The following is a 22,309-nucleotide window of genomic DNA, read 5'->3' on the forward strand; positions in this document are numbered from 1 at the left end:
AAAATCCCAAAATGGCAAGCAAAAGTTGTTCTAATATCATAGAATTATTAACAATGCATAGGGTCAATTTCTTATCTATATCTGTATTCCTGGGAATGAATGCATTTATGATTTTCATCTGCTAATCCCACAGACTTAGTATATAAAAATGGGCAAATCAGTTTACTTTACAAGTATTTTTTTTTTTTTTTAGACAGTGTCTCACTTTGTCACCCTGTGTAGAGTACTGTTGCATCATAGCTTCCAGCAGCCTCAAACTCTTGGGCTTAAGCAATTCTCGTGCCTCTGCCTCCTAAGTAGCTGAGACTACAGGCACCTGCCATGCCCTGCTATATTTTTTTGTTGCAGTTGTCATTGTGACTTAGCTGTCCCAGGCTGGGTTTCAACCCACCAACCTGGGTGTATGTGGCTAGCCTCATTAACCACTGTGCTATAGGTACCAAGTCTGCAAGTATTCTGTGGTCCTGGAATCTCCTCTTCAATGAAAATACTCTTTGGGATTTCAATGGCCTGTTTCTCCTTACAATTATCTACAGGAACTGGCTGACGCTTTCTAGTATTTTTTTTAATCAGTCCTTTCATCAAGAGGACTCTGAGGCCAGCAGGAATATCCAAAGTAGAGTTTCGAATTTAGTGTATATACATTATTCATAGGACTCCTCTGGGTTCCCCAGGTTTGTGCTTTCCTTGGAAATTTCTGAGTTAGCCTCTAATATCACCCTGGATTCTGAGGTCTCTAGTTTTAAACCTTTTCATCAAGGACAATGTCATCTGGATTTGGTGGAGGTGGACAGAAGTCTTCACTGGGGCAAATTTGCTGGAAAAGTGTTTCAGTGTGGCCAGGGAAGAAAAGACAAAACAATTTGAGGATATCAGTTTAAAATGTATGTGCATATCTGGCATTCCCCCCAGAAAAATGTCACCCTTAACATTTTCTTTTAAGCAGGTTATAGTACTTTGCTAGTATACAGAAACTTGTGAAAGTCTGCTTTCAGAATTCTATGACTTTTCTCCATCTAAGTCAGTGATTTTCAATTGGTATACCGTGAAATTTTTTTAAAGATCATTAATTAAGTTAGTTTTGAAAGACGTTCAAAGCGTAGTAAGTATATATTTTTTCACTCTTTTTTTGATCAACATAATTTAGCTGTGCTGCAGAAGTTTAACTATAGGTTCAAATGTGGTGTGAGATAAAAAAAGATTGAAAAACACTGCTCTAATTTCATACATGCATTTAGGTCTACTCTTTAAGAATGGCAGAACTTTATGAGGTTAATTATTTAGTGTTCAAATCATTCAAAATTTAAGCATAATTATTGTGTATATCAATAGAAATTCAATTTTCTTTGATATTCTTTACGTAATTCCTTACATACCCTATTTGTGATATTCCTCCAGCCTAATTTAACAAACAATTTCAATAAATCATTGCTCAAATCAAGAAAATTATTCATTGTTTGCTCAGCTCTTTGCTTTTCTGACAGAATATCCAGCCACACCCCCCTCCCTACCCCCAATGGCTTTAAGGAATATAGCAGGGTTTAAGTTCATGGACTTTTAATAGATATGGCCTCAGTGTATATGCTGGTTCTACTACTTAGCAGCTGTGTTATTTGGGAAATGCTTACTCTACTTCTGAGCATTCTCATCTATAACATGGCAGAGTATATGGTAGTTATTCTCATTATTACTAATAATAACATAAGTTAAAATGTCAAGATTCAAACTGAGCTTAGAATGGCAGGGAAAAAGAAAAAAACAAATGTATTCTTAACAAAAACTGTATACACACACACACACATGCGTATATATGTCTGTGTGTATATGTGTGTGTATATATAAAGTAAATTATGTGACAGGAAGCATTACTATTCTATTCTAAACAAATTTCCACTTTTAATTAGATGAATAGACCTTACTTTCAATAAAGATCCTTCCCATGCTAAGGAGCTTGCACTCTATGCTATTGGTTAAAAGAGAGTCATTAAAGGGTTTTAAAGGCTATGTCTTTTTGTATCTCTCTTCACTCTCCTTCCTGATGTACACATGAGGTTATCCATTAGGCTAAGAGTTGACAAACTATGGCCCAGAGGTCAAATATAGCCTGTTGCCCATTTTTGTAAATAAAATTTACTTGGAACACAACCACATTCATTTAACTATCATTTATGGTTGCTTTTGCACTACAATACTATAATACAGAGATGAGTAGTTGAGTTGAATGGTTAAGAGAGTCTATGGGCTGTAAAACCTAAAATATTTGGCATCTGGCTATCTATAATTGATAGATTCCTGATCAGGTGATTAAAACTGGTATTATTTGGGAGTTGGTGTAGAGGCAATAAATAGAAGATTTTGCACTTGGATATGGATTTGAAAAAAGAGACAGGGAGAGAAAAACAGTTCTTTTTTCTCTTAGGTAGGCTTCAAGGGTAGATTTTTAGACATGCTGTTTACTATGGAGATTATATATGAATACATATATATTTAAATATATTTAATTGACAAATAAAAATTATGTTATAGTATATATTCAAAGTATGTCACATATGATTTGATATACACTCTATAATGATTGTCATGATCAAGTTAACACACACATCAACACCCACAGTTATCATTATGTGTATGTGTATTTGTAGTATCAATATTTAAAATCTCCTCTTATCATATTTTACATAAACAATCCTGTCATTTGTGACAACGTGAACAAACTTGGAGGAAATTATGCTGAGTGAAACAAGCCAGGCACAGAAAGATAAATACTGCACATTCTCATTTATATGTGGAATCTATAAAAGTTGAACTCATAGAAACAGGGAGTAAAAGAGTAGTTGCCAGGGCCCAAAATTAGGGGTGGATGAGTAGACATTAGTTAAAGGGTACAAATTTTCAGCTATACTATAATTCTGCCTTGTTTACTATGGATATTTTAAAATTAAACATTAGACATATCTACTTTGCTTTCCACTCCAGGAATTTACCATATTCCTTTCCTGGAGATACTTAGCCCCTATAGTAGAAGGAGGAGAACCTAGGTCAGACAAACCCCCTACTTCATATTCAATTTCTTTAATGGTCTTATCCAGAGTGTCCATAAAGTTTGAAACAAATCACACATGAACTTTATGGACACTCTGTATGTCTATCTCATCTATCTGTACTTCTACCTCCCCTTTGCTCTAGGGTTCTCCTCTGTCATATATATCAATGCCACCATCAGAGTGGTCTGTGGAAAAGAAATTCTGTTTATTCACTTTGGGTCTTAAAATTCTTCAATGACTCCCCATTACTAACAGGAAAAAAATCCAAGATCCCCACTATGGCATACAAAACCCTTCAGGTCTACTTTCTCCAGTATTATCATCTACCACTTCATCTAATGTCTACCTCTTAGACTTTTTGCTTCACTAGTACCTGTTTATTTTTGTTTTACCAGACATACCATTATTCTTACATCCTGGACTGATGCAGATGCTATTCTTTATACCAACTAGTATATCCCTCTCTATAAGGTTCTCTGACTCCTAGATAGAGCTTATGCTCCACCACATTACTTCTAGTCTTTGGCTATTATATTATTGGATATACCACACTACAACTATCATTGTTTACATGCTTTTCCCCTTTAATGACAGTGATTCCTCCAGGATGACAAGGACTATTAGTCAACTTTGAATCCTTTCTGCCTGAAATGGAATAAAATTTCAATAATATTTTTATTATATAAATAAATGGAAGAGCATTTAGAACTATTTTATACAAATATTCAATATAAATATAATGATTATTATAATTATTACTACTATTACTACTACTTTTTCTTACATGCCAGTTCCTCTGTGTCTAACATCTTGTCTCTCCTTTGCTTCACAGGATGGATTATTTTTCTGAATCCCAGTCTCTTTGGCTGGATCACACTCCTTATGTTTCCGCATATGCCTGTCATGAACATCCTGCCTAAGATTCCCACCTGTTGTAGGCTGCCATATTACCTTGTGCTCTAGCTGCCTATAGAATTCCCACCTTCAGCCCATCTGTCCTTGCCCTTGATGATGCCAATTTCATATAGCTAGAGTTCAGCTCTTCCCAAGTCTCTCCTCTCTCTTACTGTTGGAACCTCTTCAGTCAACTGTCATGCTCTGAGGTCTATAATACTTTTTAGTCAGCTACATATTCTTTGCCAGCTAAACCCAGTTCTAAGCCAAGATTATTTCTTTGGCAACATTTAATCTTCCTTACTCTTTTAAGCCAAAAACTCAAAGGGTGAAGAGTTTATGTAGTTAAAAAATTATAAAGGGCCAATTATGTTGTGATTTGGTATCTTTATACTGGGAAGTATAGCTAGGACAAAATTAGTTATCTATAGTCTTTCTGTTGTTTTTTTTTTTTAACACATATCTACACACAAAAATATAAACATTGTCAATCTAGTACTTTCACATATTTAGATATATCCCTATTCCTAAATCGATAGTAGCATAGCACGTTGGATGAGTGTACAAGCCCTGGGATCTAAGACTTGAGTTATATCTGGGCTTCCTAGCTATGAGACCTTTGGAAAAATTATTTATTTAATCTCTTTGAGGTTTAGCTAAGTCATCTGTAAGATGAAAATGATGTGAATACTTACACTGTAAGATCGTTATGAGGACCAAATAATATATATAAAAAATTAAGGATAGTATCTGAGACACAGAAAATGCTAAAGTGAATGAAAGCTACAGAAAATATGACACCTAAAATTGCATTCTTCCTCAAGGACATGAGAAATAAAATGGCAATGCAATATGTGAATAGCTTGATAGTTCATACAATCTACAAAGCTAGCTCTTTAACTTACTAATGGACTGTGTACCAAAAGTCCTAAATAAGTTGTTAATCTGTGAATAAAACATTAAAATGTTCTGAATATTCCTAAGGTTGCCAGCCCAACCCTACATCAGCCAATTTAACTCATTTTCTGCCTGATGTATAAAACAAAGAGTACAGTATCATTTATTGTTGTTCCCATGGAAGGGACAGCTCTTAGCACGAAGGGGCTCCTAAAAGGAGGAGGAATCATCAATTTTGGGGGAGTGGAGACTATGAGCCAATCTGTTCATTAGTATATGTGATTGAATGAGCTACTACTTCTACCAGGAAAAGAGATATTAGATGGTAGATTCTGAAAAAAAATTGAAGTAACATAAACTATAAAAAATAGCGGCTCGGCACCTGTTGCTCAAGTGGCTAAGGCGCCAGCCACATACAACTAAGGTGGCGGGTTCGAATCCCCAGCCCAGGCCCGCCAAACAACAATGATGGCTGCAACCAAAAAATGGCCAGGCATTGTGGCGGGCGCCTGTGGTCTCAGCTACTTGGGAGGCTGAGGCAGGAGACTCGATTGAGCCCAGGAGTTGGAGGTTGTTGTGAGTGTGATGCCATGGCACTCTACCCAGGGGGATAGCTTGAGGCTCCATCTCAAAAAAAAAAAAAAATAGCAAGTCACAGAAGGAATCACAACTAGGTTAGTATCATGTAGCGACAATAGTGAATGCCTTGGTGTGCTCCTGCAGACAATTTGAACCGATGGATATTAAAAACAAATTATTTTATATTTTCAGTGCATCTCAAATCATAAATAGTTCCTATGAATACAACTCAGAAAGAAATCTTCAGGAGTTTTGTTTTCCACATGGACAAAACCTAGGTGATGCTAAGAGAACTTCATTACGAAAACAGAAATAAATTAGTTAGTGGAATAACCAACAGAACACACTAGAAATAGAATGCAGTTTATCTGAAGAATCTGGCTATTAATAAATATGCTTGATGTTTTTAAAGTACACACAATAATTATTTCTTCCACAACTATGAAATATGAGATTAAAAGCTACATAACAAATTTAAAACTAATTACATTTAATAGTGCATAATGTTTAGCACCAAAATTAGCATTATACTGTTTTAGACTATAACACTTTACACCTGACCCTTATCTTCTTGGGAAATAAATTACCTCAAGATAAAATTATTCCTTAATTATGGGCAGCACCTGTGGCTCAAAGGAGTAGGGCACCGGCCTCATATGCTGGAGGTGACAGTTTCAAACCCAGCCCCAGCCAAAAATTGCAAAAAGAAAAAAAAAAATTATTCCTTAATTATAATCTTATAGCCTGAAGTTTAGATCACATTAGCATTTGTATTATAAGTCCTAATTTAAAAGGTCTTCCACTTTGGTTAGAAACAAATAAAATTAATTCAAGGATAAAAATGACCTAAGTTACCTGGCTGGAAACTCATTGGAAATTTCTCCTTGCAAAAAAAAAAGAACATCAAAGTAAAAATGACTAGATTATTTTAAATCATAAATACAGATCTTAAGCCATCTTGGGTTCCTATTAAACTAACAGAATGAATGATGGATGAGAGATGTGACTTTCTGCTTTTGTTTGGTGTCACTGGCTACATCTGATTATCCAGGATCACGAGAAAACTCTGAAGATGAGACACAAAGAATGTTGGTGAAAAAATATAGAGATCTAAATCATGGCTATAGTTATAGCCTTGGTGTTATGATTAAGAAATAGATTAAAGGCTCAACAAGGCCATTTGCTACAATAAGATCCTTGCTACTGGTGTAAATGAAAGTCCCATTTGTGGTCTCAACAATATTAAATAACCCATCTATTAACTCAATAGGCATATGTGTCAACTCAACCTGTGAAAAGTTTAGACTTATAAGATTTGACAATTAAGTTCATGAACTCATACTAGAAAAGGTATTACATACCTCATTCCTGAATAACATTATGGTCACCTTCAAAGTACTCCTCTTAGGAAGCTATGCACTAAAACCAGCACCTAATTGACCCTTCAAAGCAATTTTGTAACTTTTTGTCTGGAATAACCATCAGAACTGCCACCGTGTAGCATACAATAACACATAACAACAATAATGAATGATAATCAGTAAGACACCACCACATTTCAACATGAACATAGCTGTAACACACTGATATACCAAGGTTATGAAACCTTATGTAGTTGTTTGCATAGTGGTGCACATGTAATTGCATGATGGAAAGTTTGTAAAATGAATTGTCAGACCTATTATGACAGCTCTGATAACCATTCCGGAAAGAGTTCCAATTTTTTTTTTGAAGGCTGGAGTAGGTGCTATTGTCAGTGCATAGCTTCTCAAAGGAAGTACTTTTAAAGTGACCATAGTGCTATTCATCAATGAGTTATGTAGTAATTTTTCTAGGATGAGTTCAAAAACTTAATTGTCAGACCATGTATACCTCAAAAAATATTTTCTGCTTTTATCTTCCTGTCAAGGGCAAGAAGTATATTTGTATATGTACATGAATCTTCAGTTTAATGGAATTATAGCTCACTTTAGGAAACTTATTGTCAGCCTGTACCTCTTCATAGCCCTGCCAAGAACTGCTGTAACAAACTTCTACCTCAGTTTTCCACAATCCTCAGTAGCTGTACTAGTAGATCTTAGGGCACTGGCTTGTGTGAAAACATTAATGGAATTATGTTAGTTGTGAAAAATCATGTTATATGTTCTTTTCAATGATAAAAAAATAATTTAACACCACTGTAAAATTGTATTGTCTATTGCTCTTGGGTTACCAGGAAAAAACATTTGTGTATTTCAAAATAATACACGATAGTCCAATTGTTTATATTAGAACCAATTTTTTGTGTATATGGGCACTATAAATTCATTTTTATGACTATGTACTTTTTACATCTTCCATCCTTATCACCACAATGGAACTCATAATCTTTTGTAATTTATCATCATATTCAAGGAAGTAAAAACATCTGATATGTGTACTATATTTAAAATAGCTGGTAGTTTATAGCAAAAAAAGTGTAGGGAAAAGTTTCAGACATGGTACTAAATGAGAGAAATGCTTTTCTAGTCTTTGTTTCCTTCTTGCAAAAGAAAAAAAATAACTTTCCCTACCACATTGATATCTAAGACAAAACTGATCAATACCAACAATAGCCTTACCTGTTTAACTGCATTATCATTTCCTAAACCACAGTCTGGGCCAGAGCAGACATAAACATTGGATGGTAAATTATTGTAACAGATCCTGCTGATGTCTGAAGAATATCTGATATTGAAGTAAAGAGCCCTTAAGAGTCTTGGCTTTTCAACTTCTTTTTTTCTAAATGTGGAAATAAATTTTATTTAATTCCAAAACACAATGTGCTTGTCAATTACTATACTATATGGCCTATTAACAATTAAGCCACAAATAGACATTATAGTAAATCAGAGTTTTATATGTAAACAATTAGTAAATTGACATTCACAAACTCTAATATACATGTATAATAGTTCAAGCAATGGTGGGTTTCTAACCTAAGACAAGTTAGATTTTAAAAATTATTTTGATTAGTAAACTAATTAGATTTAAATCAAATCATACCTCTTGTATTTCTATTACTTGTCCTCACTAGTATCAAAGTGCTTATGATCACATTCATCTTTAAATTACCCTAATGAAGTGAGAAGATAACATAAATTGATTTTCTTAGGTTTCAAATGAACAAGCTACACAAACAAACTCAATAAATTATTACAGTCTGTGTATACACACACATATTATATACATGTATATATATGAGACATGTCCAGAATAAGCAAATCTACAGAGACAGAAATTTGAGTGGTGGTTAACTAGGGCTTAGGAGAATTGAGGGCAAATAGATGGTGATGGATAATGGATATAGGGTTTCTTTTGGAAGTGATGGAAGTACTCTAAAATTGTGGTTATATTTGGAAAATTCTGTGAATATACTAAAAAACTGCATTTTTACTTTAAATGGGTGAATCATAAAGTATATGAATAATATCTCAATAAAACTATTATTAAAAAATTTACATATATAGGCTTATGTGTATATATATGTATTATGTGTATAGGCTTATGTGTGTATATATATATATATATATTCATTGGATTAAAACTTTGATATCCTAACTTACATTCTAATACTTTGTACTACTGGATATCAAAATTAGTGGCAACCAACCAACAAATAACAAAGATGAGGTTATGATACTAAATGACATTTTCCATACATCTTTCATTTAATAGGAAGCATCTATGATATTGTCCATATTAGGCATTGAGCTAGAGAGGTATGCAGATGAAACAGACGTTGTCCTCACTTTCCTCTCCTGATTTTGGTTTCATAATATACAGACTACCACACAACAGGTGTTAAATAATTTCTGAATTGATTTTAATCCTCTTTTCAAGAATAATTAAAAATATTCTTTTCAAGAATAAATAATTAAACATAATACTTTCAAGCACAAGTATTATGTGCTTATAAGAAGAACCAACCTTATTAACTTCAAAATCTTAAAAAGCCTATTTCTTGCTATCGATCATTTATCTGCCTCTCTTCTTTAAAAATGTTATAATTTTCTTATCTTACTATTAATATATTTATTGACTATAGTTTTCTATAGTCAGACTGAATATGAACAAAAATTCAAATTCTGAGTAATAATGGATAATGGATGTAAAATAATGGATGTTTGTAAAGATTATTCAAGGCCACGAGGTACTTTGTGAATCATAAAGAAAGTGCTAAAGGTATAATTATCTAGTTAATTATTATTATTATTAAATTGGTAATCAAAGGAGCTCTCCTAGCTGCAGTATTAAATTAACTAGAAAGCCTTATTCCCCAATTCGGGACAAATATGATTTTTTTATATTTAATTTATAGTATCTTTACTGAAAGAATACCAATAATGTATTTTTCTAGTTTATCCCATTAATAAATATCTATAATTATAATTGTTATAGGATGAAGAAATTCTGAGTAGAAGAAGTAATCTCTTAAGGTGCTCTTTTTTCAAGTTAACATCTTTGAGTCTAAGTGGTATCACTAACTTTATGTAGCCACACATTAGGAGGTGAAATCTATTGAAAAAATAAAGGGACATACGGAATTGGTATTTCATAGCTAAAACCATATGGATCTTAGTATATTGAATGGTAAATTTATTATTACTAAATATTTCAGAGAAGATGCTTAAGCATACCACCTATGTTATGTGACACTAGATTTGGGAAGCATTGTTGAGAAGTGAGGTAAGGTGTGGAAGGTGTTTAATATTGCCAGTCCCATTTCTAAGCATATATTAGGATGATTTAACTTACATATAACAAAAGATTCACCTCAGAGCAGTGCTTTCACTTAATAAAAGTTGGAAATAATGAACCATCCAATATATTACAGGAAAAAAATATCATAGAAGTTGAGGCTTTGGCTCAGCGCCTGTGGCGCAAGTGGCTAAGGCGCCAGCCACATACACCTAAGGTGGTGGGTTCAAATCCAGCCCGGTCCTTCCAAACAACAATGATGACTGCAACCAAAATATAGCCAGGCGTTGTGGTGGGCGCCTGTGGTCCCAGCTACTTGGGAGGCGGAGGAAGGTGACTTGCTTGAGCCCAGGAGTTGGAGGTGGCTGTGAGCTGTGATGCCACAGCACTCTACCCAGGGGGACAGCGTGAGGCTCTGTCTCAAAAAAAGAAAAAAAAAGAAAAGTTGAGGCTTTTAAAAGAAGCCATGAGAAAGGTGAAAAGTTGACATAGGTTGAGGATTAATGCTCTGGATATAAAGGAGTTATCAGGCTTTGATCTTAAAACTGCCAAGAGACACATAATTGCTTCTTCTTTCTTTGAGGTCAGCTAGAAGGCAGAGGGATAACTGGAAGAAGAGAACATAATTGTTAAGTGCATAATTGTCAAAAAAAAATACTAAAATCTCTAAGTTTTGGCTAGGAGTGCATCACAAGTTGCTGGAAAGCAGATAGGTTTTCTGAAATAGCTCATTGAATTCAATTAGACAGTATAAAGGGCTAACAATGTAATAGGTAATTTACAGTAAGATCTTGGTTAATTTAAACTAGGGTAGGTACGGAATAAGGCAGGAAGAAGAAAAACAACTATGGCATACCAAAGAAAAGCAAGAAATGGTCTACAGTTGCATATAATGTTTAGGGATAGACTTAAGCTAATTTATAATAACAACATGGGCAGAGTAGTCAGGCCTGGCATAGCCCTGACTGAGTCTAGACACAATAGAAACAAAAATGAATTAAGAGATGGCATTGCCTTCTCAGTAAAATACTTAACAATTTTACCAGCCACTGACTTCAAATACACCTATAAAGGAATTTATGTTTTTAACCAGTACTTCTCTTTGAGATAAAAATGAGCGAGATGGAATGAGACAATTCCATATGCTCTGCACAATGAAGGGAAAAAAGGGAAAGAAGATGGCGCAGTGATGATACTACATTTTAGACATTTCAAGGTATAGTATTAATAATATTCTCATTTCAGTTTTTATGGAAAAATCTCAGCTTCATGGGTAAAATAAGAAAACTCTTGGGGCAGTGCCTGTGGCTCAAAGGAGTAGGGCCCTGGCCCCATATACCAGAGGTGGTAGGTTCAAACCAAGCCCCAGCCAAAAACTGCAAAAAATAAAAGAAAGAAAGAAAGACAACTATTAGGATAGTTTTACCTGTGAGACTGGAACATATTGTTCACTTAACAAATCTCTCAGTGATTTGAAGGATATTCTAGCGTTTAGAAGAATTAATGAACATGAATGGTAATCAATCACCTTATTTTCTCACCATAGAACCAGGTTCATTAAACATCTGATACTTCTTTGAACTGAGAAGTAGGGAAAGGTTTAGAGATCTCTGATTCTCTTAAAGGATCCTAGGAGGTAAGGCTCTTGGAAGTATTAGTATGACTGTTTATTAAGCCAGAGTATATTCTATGAGCTGTGGCTTGTACCTTAAAAGTAAAGTAATAAGAAAGAACAAAGCCCCTACTGGAATTTCTCAGAAACGTTGGCAAAGAAATACTGTACTTCAGAAAAGAATACCATCTTTTCCAAGAAATGAACATTCTTGCAAAGTGACTAGGCTGAATTTCACAGAGGCTTCTGAAATAGCACCACACAGAATGTAGAACTCAAGAAGAAGAAGAAAAGGAGCCCAATAATATAATTCCTTTGATACATGTTTTAAAATAAAATATTTATAATTATCTAAAGCATAATGTTTCATATGACTGCTGAATAATTATAACATAATAATATTAATAAAAGCTATCAATCTTTGAAAATATGGGCTTCTGCTACAGAGAAGAATGTGCTTTAATGTAGTCAAAGTTCATATTGCCCATAATGTTCCTTCTTCATCCTTTAGGCAGGAAAATGAATTGAATTCTCTTCTCCAGGTGAGTTTGTCTCTTTGACCTGCCATGGCCCAGTGCTCATTTTATCTGGTGATTCATTTGCAATAACTCCAATAGTAGTTGTTCTAACATTTTAATTAAAATATGACCACTACCTCATCCTGATGACAAAAAGGCCTATGAGTCAGTGAGAACTAGTTTTTCAGTGCCTCAGTGAACCCGAAGACCCCTCTAATGACACAGTTCTTACAAAAGAATTTCATTTAGGTTCTAAATAATATATCATTTCAAGATGGGATCATTTTAACTATTAAAGATTAATGTTCAAAAATATAAACTGGATAGAGGATGCCAAGTAATGAACATGTAATTTTCCCAGCTTGATTTTTTTAAAAAAGAAAATTAAATACATTTAAAAAGCAAAGAGTAATGATACAAGATTCAAATTTAGTGTATTATTTGGGATCAGCATACATAGAAATTATAAAAGAAAAAGTATGAAAATTTTCAGAGTGATGAAGAAATTCAAAGTTTTTTAAGCAAGTATACATAGTTATGATCAAAGATAAAGAATAAATTATTACTCCATATTAGTTCAGGAATATCACCATGTATTATAACTTTGTGATTAAATTTTTAACAATACTCCAAACATTTAAATGAAACTTTGAAATGAAGAAAATACAAATATGAGACAAATTAAATTCCACATTAAAGTGAAGTTTTCAGATTGAAGGACTTTATTAGAGCAGTTAACAAATTAATTATTGTATATCTATATCATCTCTTGATAATGGAAAAGTTTGTTATCTTACATAACTATAAATGTTCCTCTATGCAACATCTCTGCATTAAGAAAACAAATACCACACATAGGAGATGAGTTAAAAGGAAACAGATTAGGTAGGAAGAAATCATGGTTGTCTGACATGTAACATCTAACGAAGATAAAGACGAATTAATGAAAGAAAGTGACCAAACCTGAAGCAGACATTCAAATCCTACAATAAAAATTACATTCACTTCATATAAATGAAAAGGACACATCAGAATATTTTTTAATCACTTACACACAAAAAAAATCATATTTGTTCCATTCACAGCTATAAGAGCTACTAGATTATCAAGAGGTGGGGGGGAAGTTTTAAAATTCAAGGTGGAAAAGTATTTAAAATAGCACATATGTTTTTGAGAGGTATTTATCACATCAATTAGTACCCTATGCATTAAATAACAACTATTAATCAGGAAAGATTTCTACATTTACCAGTTCACATTTAAATCTTTTGTCAGTAGAATTTTGTCGGATAAAGTAATATATGCTGCTTGTACAACTTCGGTAATATAAAGGAAACCTAAAGGAAAAACTGCCCATAATCTGCCCCAAATCAACTGGAATATTTCCAGACAGCCTTTTTCTGTGCATGTGAGTATGTATGCATACAAATGTATATTTTTATGCTTAAATATGTTTTTATGTATATGTGTGTAATGGGTATTTTTCCTTTGACATTACAGAGTGAATATTTCCCCCCATGATTAGGCAAACACTGGGTTCAACCACCTTAGTAAAACATCAATGTTGAACACATCACATTTCAGTTCAGGTTGAGGAGTGTGATGGTTACATTACCTTTCCATCATGAAACACCAGTTATTTTTCTTACCTACCCCATTTTGGTACATGGAGTAAACAATTTCTGCACAACTGGTTCTAAATCTTCTCTTGCTGTTTCAGAAGCTGTACAAGTCAAATGAACCAAGTCTGTTTTAAAAAATAATACTTTGAGTTCCTGCTTATTACAAATTTGTTTTATTGATATTTAAGGCACTAAGTTTGTATCATGAGTAACAGAGAGCTGAGTAATTCATGGCTCCTGCCTTCTAAGAGTTTATAATACAGTGAAGGAGGGTATGTAAAAACCTTAACATTGTGCTACATGAGCTAAATAATAGCAAAAATGTGTTAAATGATAGCTAAAAGAAATAATACTAAGGACCAAGAAGTTGTAGTTGATGTTAACTTTATAAAACTATCAGAGTATAAAAGCTTAGAAAACCATTTATTTACAGAAAGGAGCTCAAGTTATCGTTATGATATTCCTAAAGAAGATGAATAAAGAATTGCTAAAGAAAATAATTGTTTAAAAAATGTCTGAATGTCTTTTTTGCCTATATACATCAGACTGAAGATTCTACTTATACACATGCTTTACCAAGACCTTAACAAAAAGTCATTATTACAGCGTTTTTATTAACAACTTTCTGGGAGAAAACTTTGGCTTAATTTGACTCATACATATAACTCAAATGCCCATAGAGTGGCACACATTAAAACAATCTATAATTCCAAATCACTTTTCTTTTGCATTTACTGATTCATGGGGCCTGAATGCTAAAGAGTATTTATATTAGAGAATATTATGCACAAAAAGGTCCTTCAAAGGAGTGAAATATTGCAGCCTAACTCTGTTAGATTTCCTAAAGGCCTATGCACAAATGTGAAGGAAGGATGAAAAGTTTTATGCTTTATAAGTAAGGACTAATTGTACTCCCAAATAAGATAAGTGCTAAAGGTTGCAGAAAGGCTTGCTTGGGGTGTGATAGAATAATAGCAGAAAGAACATATTAGAAAAGAATAAATACTGAGAAGTTCTTCCTCATACTATAGTAGTAGAAAAGTTCATCCACTTCCTGCCTGAGTGTTTATTTTAGACTACTAGAATTTTTTTTAACCCCAGGAAGACAGGTAAAATTTTATTATGGAAGCCAACATCTGAATAAGACTCTCATTATCAAAATTCACTCCACATACAACTAGTCTAAAATATATCTAAGCATAAATTGAGCAAGTCTTAATCACCAAGGAGATTATAGTGGATTACCCCTAAACTCCACTAAAGAAAGCAATATTCTAGGGTGCTTCCTAAATTATTTATGGCCTAATAAATTATCTACCTGATTTAAGCATGTTTTTATACCAATTTAACAATGATTCCTATTGGTTCTGAGATACTGAAGGATATATAGTACTGATTATAGTAGAACCTCAAGTTGACAACTCAAAAAAAAAAAAAAACTACAAGTTGATGACTCAAAAAGAAAACTGTAACAAATTGGTCAACATACAAAGGTGGTGAAAATAAGGAACTAGGCCTAGTGTATTGACACATGCATGTGGTGCATGTTTGGTCTATGAAAATTAGGTCAACTTAAGAATGTGGTCAATGTAGGGAAGTGGTCAACTATTGCAAAAAGCACTTCATACCAATATTATACCTAATTAACTTAAATTTTTCAAATGCTGTGTGACTTGGGTGGAATAGGGTTTAAACTCCCTGGATAATTACTGAAACAGGGTGTGCAATTACAAAGTTCAGAAATGCACATAAGAAAAACTGTCCTAGCCCTTATCCAACAGTCTCACAAAATACCAGTGCTCATGCCAAAGTTCTCAATTTCCCCCTCCTTTCCTGTTCAATTAACGTTTGTTAGGGGAAAAGCAGATGAACACAGATATAAATAATTATTTTAATGCTCGAGTGGCACCTGTGGCTCAGTGAGTAGGGCACCGGCCCCATATACTGAGGGTGTTATGTTCAAACCCGGCCCCTGCCCTGGCCAAACTGCAATAAAAAAATAGCCGAGTGTTGTGATAGGCACCTGTAGTCCTAGCTACTCAGGAGGCTGAGGCAAGAGAATCACCTAATCACCTAAGCCTAAGAGCTGGAGGTGGCTGCGAGCTGTGATGCCACAGCACTCTACCAAGGGCGACAAAGTCAGACTCTGTCTCTAATATATATATATATGTTGTACATAGAACACATCAAACACTGAGACAAGAAGGAGCAATGGATGTTAACAAATGGAAGAACACACCATGCTCATGACTGGGAAGAATCAACATTGTTAAAATGTCTATACTACCCAAATAAATCCCAAGATTTAATACAATTCCATTAAAATACCAATGTCACAGTTTGAAGATCTTGAAATATTGCTCTATGTTTCATATGGAACCAGAAAAATTCCCCAAATAGTGAAAGCAATTCTATGTATAAGAATGTGGAGGCATCACATCACCAGACCTCAGGTTACACCTGAGTCTGTAGTTTATAGTCATCAAAACAGCACGGTACTGGCATAAAAAGAGAGACATAGATTTATAGAACAGAATAGAGAGCATAGAGATGAAACCAGACTCATATAAACAATTTTTCTTTGACATAACAACCAAAATGTAGAGTTGGGAAAAAATCCCTATTGAATAAATGGTGCTGGGAGAATTGCTTAGCCACATGTAAAGATTGACATTAGTCCTACACCTCTTACCATTTACAAAAATTAACTCATGATGGATAAAAGATTTAAACTATAAAAACTCTAGAAGGCAGTGTGAGAAAAACTCTGCATCTTATCAGGTTATTAAAAAAATTCATGAAGTCCCATCAGTAACACAAAAATAAATAGGACCTGATCATGTTAAAGAGCTTCTGCACAGTTAGGACAAAATCAACAAACCAAAGAAGAGATACCCTTCTGAATAGAAGAAGATATTTGTGTGCAACAAATACGATAAAGGGATAATAACCAGAATGTACAATGAACTCAAGCAAAATCAATAGGAAAAGAGCAAACAACTCTATTAAAAACTGGGCAATGAACAGAAGTTTTTCTCATGAAGATAGGTGAATGGCCACCAAATGCACAAAAAATTGCTCATCAGCCCTAATTATCAGAGAAATGTAAGTCAAAACCACTTTGAGATATCACCTAACCCTAGTGAGAACTGCCCTTATTATGTGGCCCCAAAGCAGCAGATGCTGGCATGGGTGCAAAGAAAAGGGAACATTCATACACTGTTGGGGAAACTAGTATAGCCTGAATGAAAAGAAGTACGAAAACTACTCAAAGATCTAAAAGTATACTTTCCATTTGATCTGGCAATCCCATTACTAGGCGCCTGCTCCTCCCCCTCAAAAAAAGTCATTTTACCATAAGGACATTTGCACCAGAATATTTATTGCAGCTCAATTCACAATTTCAAAGATGTGGAAAAAACCTAGTGCCCTTCACCTCAGAAGGTCAATTTAAGATAATGAAGAAAAAAAAGAATTTACTTGTAAAATCAAATCTGTTCTTCATGACAATACTACCATGATAAAAAATAATTTAAAATGTCATATTTACAAAAAGAAAATAGAAAGCAGAAAGAATACTGACAACAACTGTTTTAAATAATTATATAAATTCATATTTGTGAAAGGTATGTAATATTTTCATATGGTCATAAAAGCAGAAAGAATAAAAAAGCCAGTACCTATATAAAATTCTCAATTATTCATTATTGTATATTTTATATATTTTCACATTATACATTAACAAATGTATCATATGATTGATAAATAACAACCTGTAATATCAAATTCCAGAATAAGACATCTAATTAGTCTGATTATACACACAAGTAATTTCAAGATGCCTAAAATAAGTACTGTAAAGAATGTGAATGTGAAAATCAAATGGAAGGGCTGCAAATATAACATTTTTTTCTTATTTACAAGTGATTTTAATATGAAATAAATTTCATATTAAATTCACTTAAAGTGTCAGGCTACAAAATAAATGTACACCAAATCAGTAGCTTTCATATACATGTGTGCCAACAATTGTCAAGCTAAAAATCAAATAAAAGATGTAATAATACCTTTCAGAGTAGCAGGAAAGAAAATAAAATACATAAGAAAACATATATATATATATATATATTTTTTTTTTTTTTTTTTTTTTTTGGCCCGGGCTGTGTTTGAACCCACCACCTCTGGCATATGGGGCTGTCGCCCTACTCCTTTGAGCCTCAGGCACCACCCCCCTAGGAATATGCCTAACAAAGGAGGTGAAAGACCTCTTTAGGGAGAATTATGAAACAATAAGGAAAGAAATTGAAGAGTGTATAAACAGATGGAAAAATATACCATGTTCATGACTCGGGAGAAGCAACATTGTTAAAAGGGCTATACTGCCAAAAGTGATTCACAGATTCAGTACAATTTCCATTAAAATATCAAGGCTATCTTTAGTAGATCTAGAAAAAAATAGTTTTACACTTCATACGAAACCAGAAAAGACCCCAAATAGTCAATGCAACCTTACATAATAAAATCAAAGCAGGTGGCATCACTTTACCAGACTTCAAGTTATGCTACAAGGCTACAGTAAGCTAAACAGTATGGTATTGACACAACCAAAGGATCAGAACAGAGAACCCAGAAATAAAATACTCCTTACATTCAGGGGAAAGAATATGTTCAATGGTGCTTAGAAAACTGGATAGCCATATGTAAAAGACTGAAACAGGATCCTCACCTCCTGCTACTCACATGTATTAACTCATGATGGATAAAAGGCATAAACCTAAAGCAGAAAACTAGAGTCCTAGAAGAAAATGTTGGAAAATCTCTCTAAATAGATATTAACCTCGGCAAAGAATTCATGAAAGGTACCCCAAACAAAATTACAGGAACAGAAAAAAAAATTAATTAATGGGACCTGATCAAATTAAAAAAGATTCTGTACAGAGAAGGACACAATCAAAAGAGCAAATAGGTAACCTGCAGAATAGGAGAAAATACTTGCATGCTATACATCTGATAGAGGACCAATAAAGAGAATATACAAAGAACTCAAGCAAATCAGCTAGAAACAACCAAACAACCTCATTAAAAAGTGGGCAAAATATGTGAACAGAAATTTTTCAAAGGAAGATAAAATAATGGCCAACAAACTCATAAAAAATCATTCACTCTGTGTTGTGTTTTGTCCACTCTGGTTAGATGTGCTTCCTGAAGACAGTGTATGCCTTTTTATCAAGTTAACCAACCTGTGCCTCTTCAGTTGAGAATTCAAGCAATTCTCATTTACTGAGAGAACCTATAAATATGATCATGTTCTGTTCATCTTGTTTTTTTGAGAGTCTATTGCTTAGTTTTATCACATGTGCCATTGTGGGAATAAGGCTTTGTCCTTTAGTTTCTGGGTATTTACTTTAATGGTGGTACATTTTCATGGTCAGTTTTAAGAACGGATCTGAGTAGAGTTGGTCTTGAAGATGCAAATTTCCTCTATGTTTGCTTGTAAGCAAATGATTTGATTTCCCCATTGAATATGAAACATAGTTTAGCAGGGCAGAAAATTATTTTTCTTTTTTTTTTGGAAGGTTAAAGACAGATGACCATTCTTTTCTTGCTTGAAAAGTTTCTGCTGAAAAGTCTGCTTTCACCCCAATGTTTTTCTCCTTGTAGGTAGAATGTTGCTTATGTCTGGATGCTTGCAGAATTTTTTGTTTCATTTTGACTTTGGCCAAGTTAATTACAGTGTGTCTAGGAGATGCTTTGTTTTCATTGAGTTATCCTGGTGTTCTGAAATTATCTAGTATCTGAATTTCTGAGTCTCTTGAAATGCCTGGGAAATTTTCCTCTATAATGTCTTGAAGTAGAGCTTCCAGGCTTTCAAGACTCTCTTCTTCTTCTTTCGGAAGACTTATGATTTTTATGTTCATGTGTTTTGTGTACGCTATATCTCTCTAAGACATAGTCCTGCTTTTGCTTTTTTCTTTTCTGCCTCCTAGAATGCTTGGGCTAGTTCAAAAGTCTTCTCTTTGATTTCTGAAGTTATTTATTCTCCATGTTCTACTCTATTGCTGAGACTCCCCCACTATGTTTCTAAGCTCCTTAAATGCCTGTTTCAATTTCTTAACATCTGCTATATCCTTGCTAATTATGTCCAGATCCTTGGTGACTTTGTATTTAATTTCATGAATCTTCTAAGACCATTTTTTTACTTGTTTTAGGATTCCTTTTTCCATCTTCTTTTGAATTCTGTTCATCTTATTTGTCATCTGTATTCTGAATTGTATTTCTGTCTTTCAACAGTTTCTTTATGGGTGGTATTTTCAGCTGCACCTCCCTTTTAATCTCTTGGGGAAGTCAATTTGCTCTGATTTTTCATGCAGCCAGAGTTCTTCTGCTGATTCCTCCCCATCTACATTTTCAATTTTTTTATATATTTATTACATATTTTAAGCTGGAATATTAGGTTGTCCCTAAACTGTTATTGAGAGATATTCTAGTTGAGGTCTCTTAGGCAGCACCCAGGAGACCTATGGGGCTTAAAAGGCAGAGCCTGTGCTGACAGTGTGCAACACCTATCTGTTGGCAATGGGATCATTCAACTGACTCTGGAGAATTTTGGATGTTGAATCAGGTGGGCCAGTAATGAATGCCCCAATGCACAGAGCTGGGTACACTATCCTTAGAACTGGTCCATGGAAACTGGTGGGCTGAAATGAGATGCAGAGACCCTAGGATATGAAGCTTTGCACTTCCCTTCACTACGGACTGGCAGATCCATAATAGGGAGGCAAACTGTTTCAGCCAGTGTGCCAGCTCTGCCCACCAACTAATTTAAAAAGCTGTAGTTTTTGCCAAAGCCCTGCCCCACAACTGATTCAAGATCCCTTGGCTTTTGCATATGTATGGTGGAGGGAAACGTGCAACCTGCTGTGTGATTTCTGGGATTTACCAGAGTGGAATTGACTAAAGCCAGGTTTACCCCTCTCTAGGCAGGCAGGTGCAAGGCTATGTGCCAAACCTCCGGGGGTTCACACAGGACACAGATACTGGACCAAACCTCTCCACAGGCTGTGGAAGGTTTCCACCTCATGGCAAACAAAGTCAACCAAAATCCCACCTTGCCAATATCACAGATTTCTTCCAAAAATTTCTTCCTGCATAGAGTGGCAGGGTGCAACCAGTCAGTTCACCAGGTCACATGATACAGAGGTTTCTCAGAGTTCCCCCAAGACACATTGGGAGAGCAGGGACTGTTTCCCTTTCCTCCTGTGGCTGTCTGTGGATCCCACTGGTTGCTAGTGACGTAGAGTGTGGCTTCTGTAACCCTTCCTTCTGTGCTTGCTATAGAGGCTGGGTAAGGTAAAAAACTCCTTTGCCTTTTTGGTGCCTGGGGGTGGGACAGCCTTTCCAGGCTGTCTGAGCTAGGCTAGTGCTCTGATTCACTGGCATAGGGAAGTGGGCCTCTCTGGGTGGTAATCTGTTGGGCAACCAAAGAATCACTATTCTGCCAAGAGAGGGGTCTCAGATGAGGATACTCTTAGGTGTAGGAAATCTGGGTATCTTATTCCACATGGTGCTCTCTGTGGGTAAGATAACCTGGTTTTTGCTGCTTGCGGGGAGTTCCCCACTGAGGGAGGGATCCTCTTGCCCTTATATTCCTCTTTGAGCTCCTCTGAGTCTAGTCCTAGTTCACATCTTAACTGTCCTCAGTTCTCTTGTTTGCTCTTTTTCTGCTTCATTCTTATTATTTGTCTCAAGAGGGTGACTGAGTGCCTTAATTTCTTTCTTTTGTGATTAACCCCCCATCCCACAATTTTGACTTGTCTGAGTTAACATCAGTCCAGTTACGTTCTTTTGTATAGGAGCTTTGACAAAAGCAGCCTCTAGTCAACTATAATACCCCCATCTGCATGTCATATAATTCATATCAATTTCATTTTATTATATTTGAGGAGTAAGTATAAGCTACAAATTCTCATTGGTATATATTTTGATTATATTTTATTTCCTCAGGCATAAACTGTGTTCATCAGAGTGGTTGCCATATTTGTCAAGTAATTCTCCCAACAGTAAGGTGGATGACTTTGGTTCATGATTTAATCATTGTGACAACTTCAGTTTTAGCAAAAATGAAGGCACTTGGTTCCATTCATCTGGCCATACTGATTACATTCCTGTCACTTATACAATGGGACCAAACTGTAGATGTGTTTGTCTACTTAAGTAATTATTTTAAGAGAAAATGGTCACAGAAAAACCCAATTGGACTTACTGATGTATAAAATACCAAATTTGAATAGGAGAGGAAGGAAGGTGGTAGACTAGAGACATCTCTGTAATAGCCACTACTCAATCAAAGTTAGACAGGGGAGAGAAGACTCCAGCCACCTCTGGCTGGGGTATCTTGTCCAGAAACACCACTCCAGGGAAACA

At 34.7% G+C, this 22,309-nt stretch overlaps 1 protein-coding gene across 1 annotated transcript in view; it reads right to left on the reverse strand.

Moving 5' to 3' along the window:
• Positions 1-644: 644 nt before the first annotated feature.
• The window catches only part of CHM (CHM, Rab escort protein 1), an 88,471-nt gene continuing 66,806 nt past the window's right edge, over positions 645-22,309 (reverse strand). Inside the window, 4 exon segments of the mRNA XM_003804032.1 lie at positions 645-754; positions 757-834; positions 8,014-8,174; positions 13,917-14,010. Of these exon segments, the coding sequence (XP_003804080.1) occupies positions 645-754; positions 757-834; positions 8,014-8,174; positions 13,917-14,010 (443 nt within the window).

Source organism: Otolemur garnettii, unplaced genomic scaffold (assembly GCF_000181295.1).
Source record: "Otolemur garnettii isolate 467f Iridium unplaced genomic scaffold, OtoGar3 scaffold00186, whole genome shotgun sequence".
Classification (NCBI taxonomy): Eukaryota; Metazoa; Chordata; class Mammalia; order Primates; family Galagidae; genus Otolemur; species Otolemur garnettii.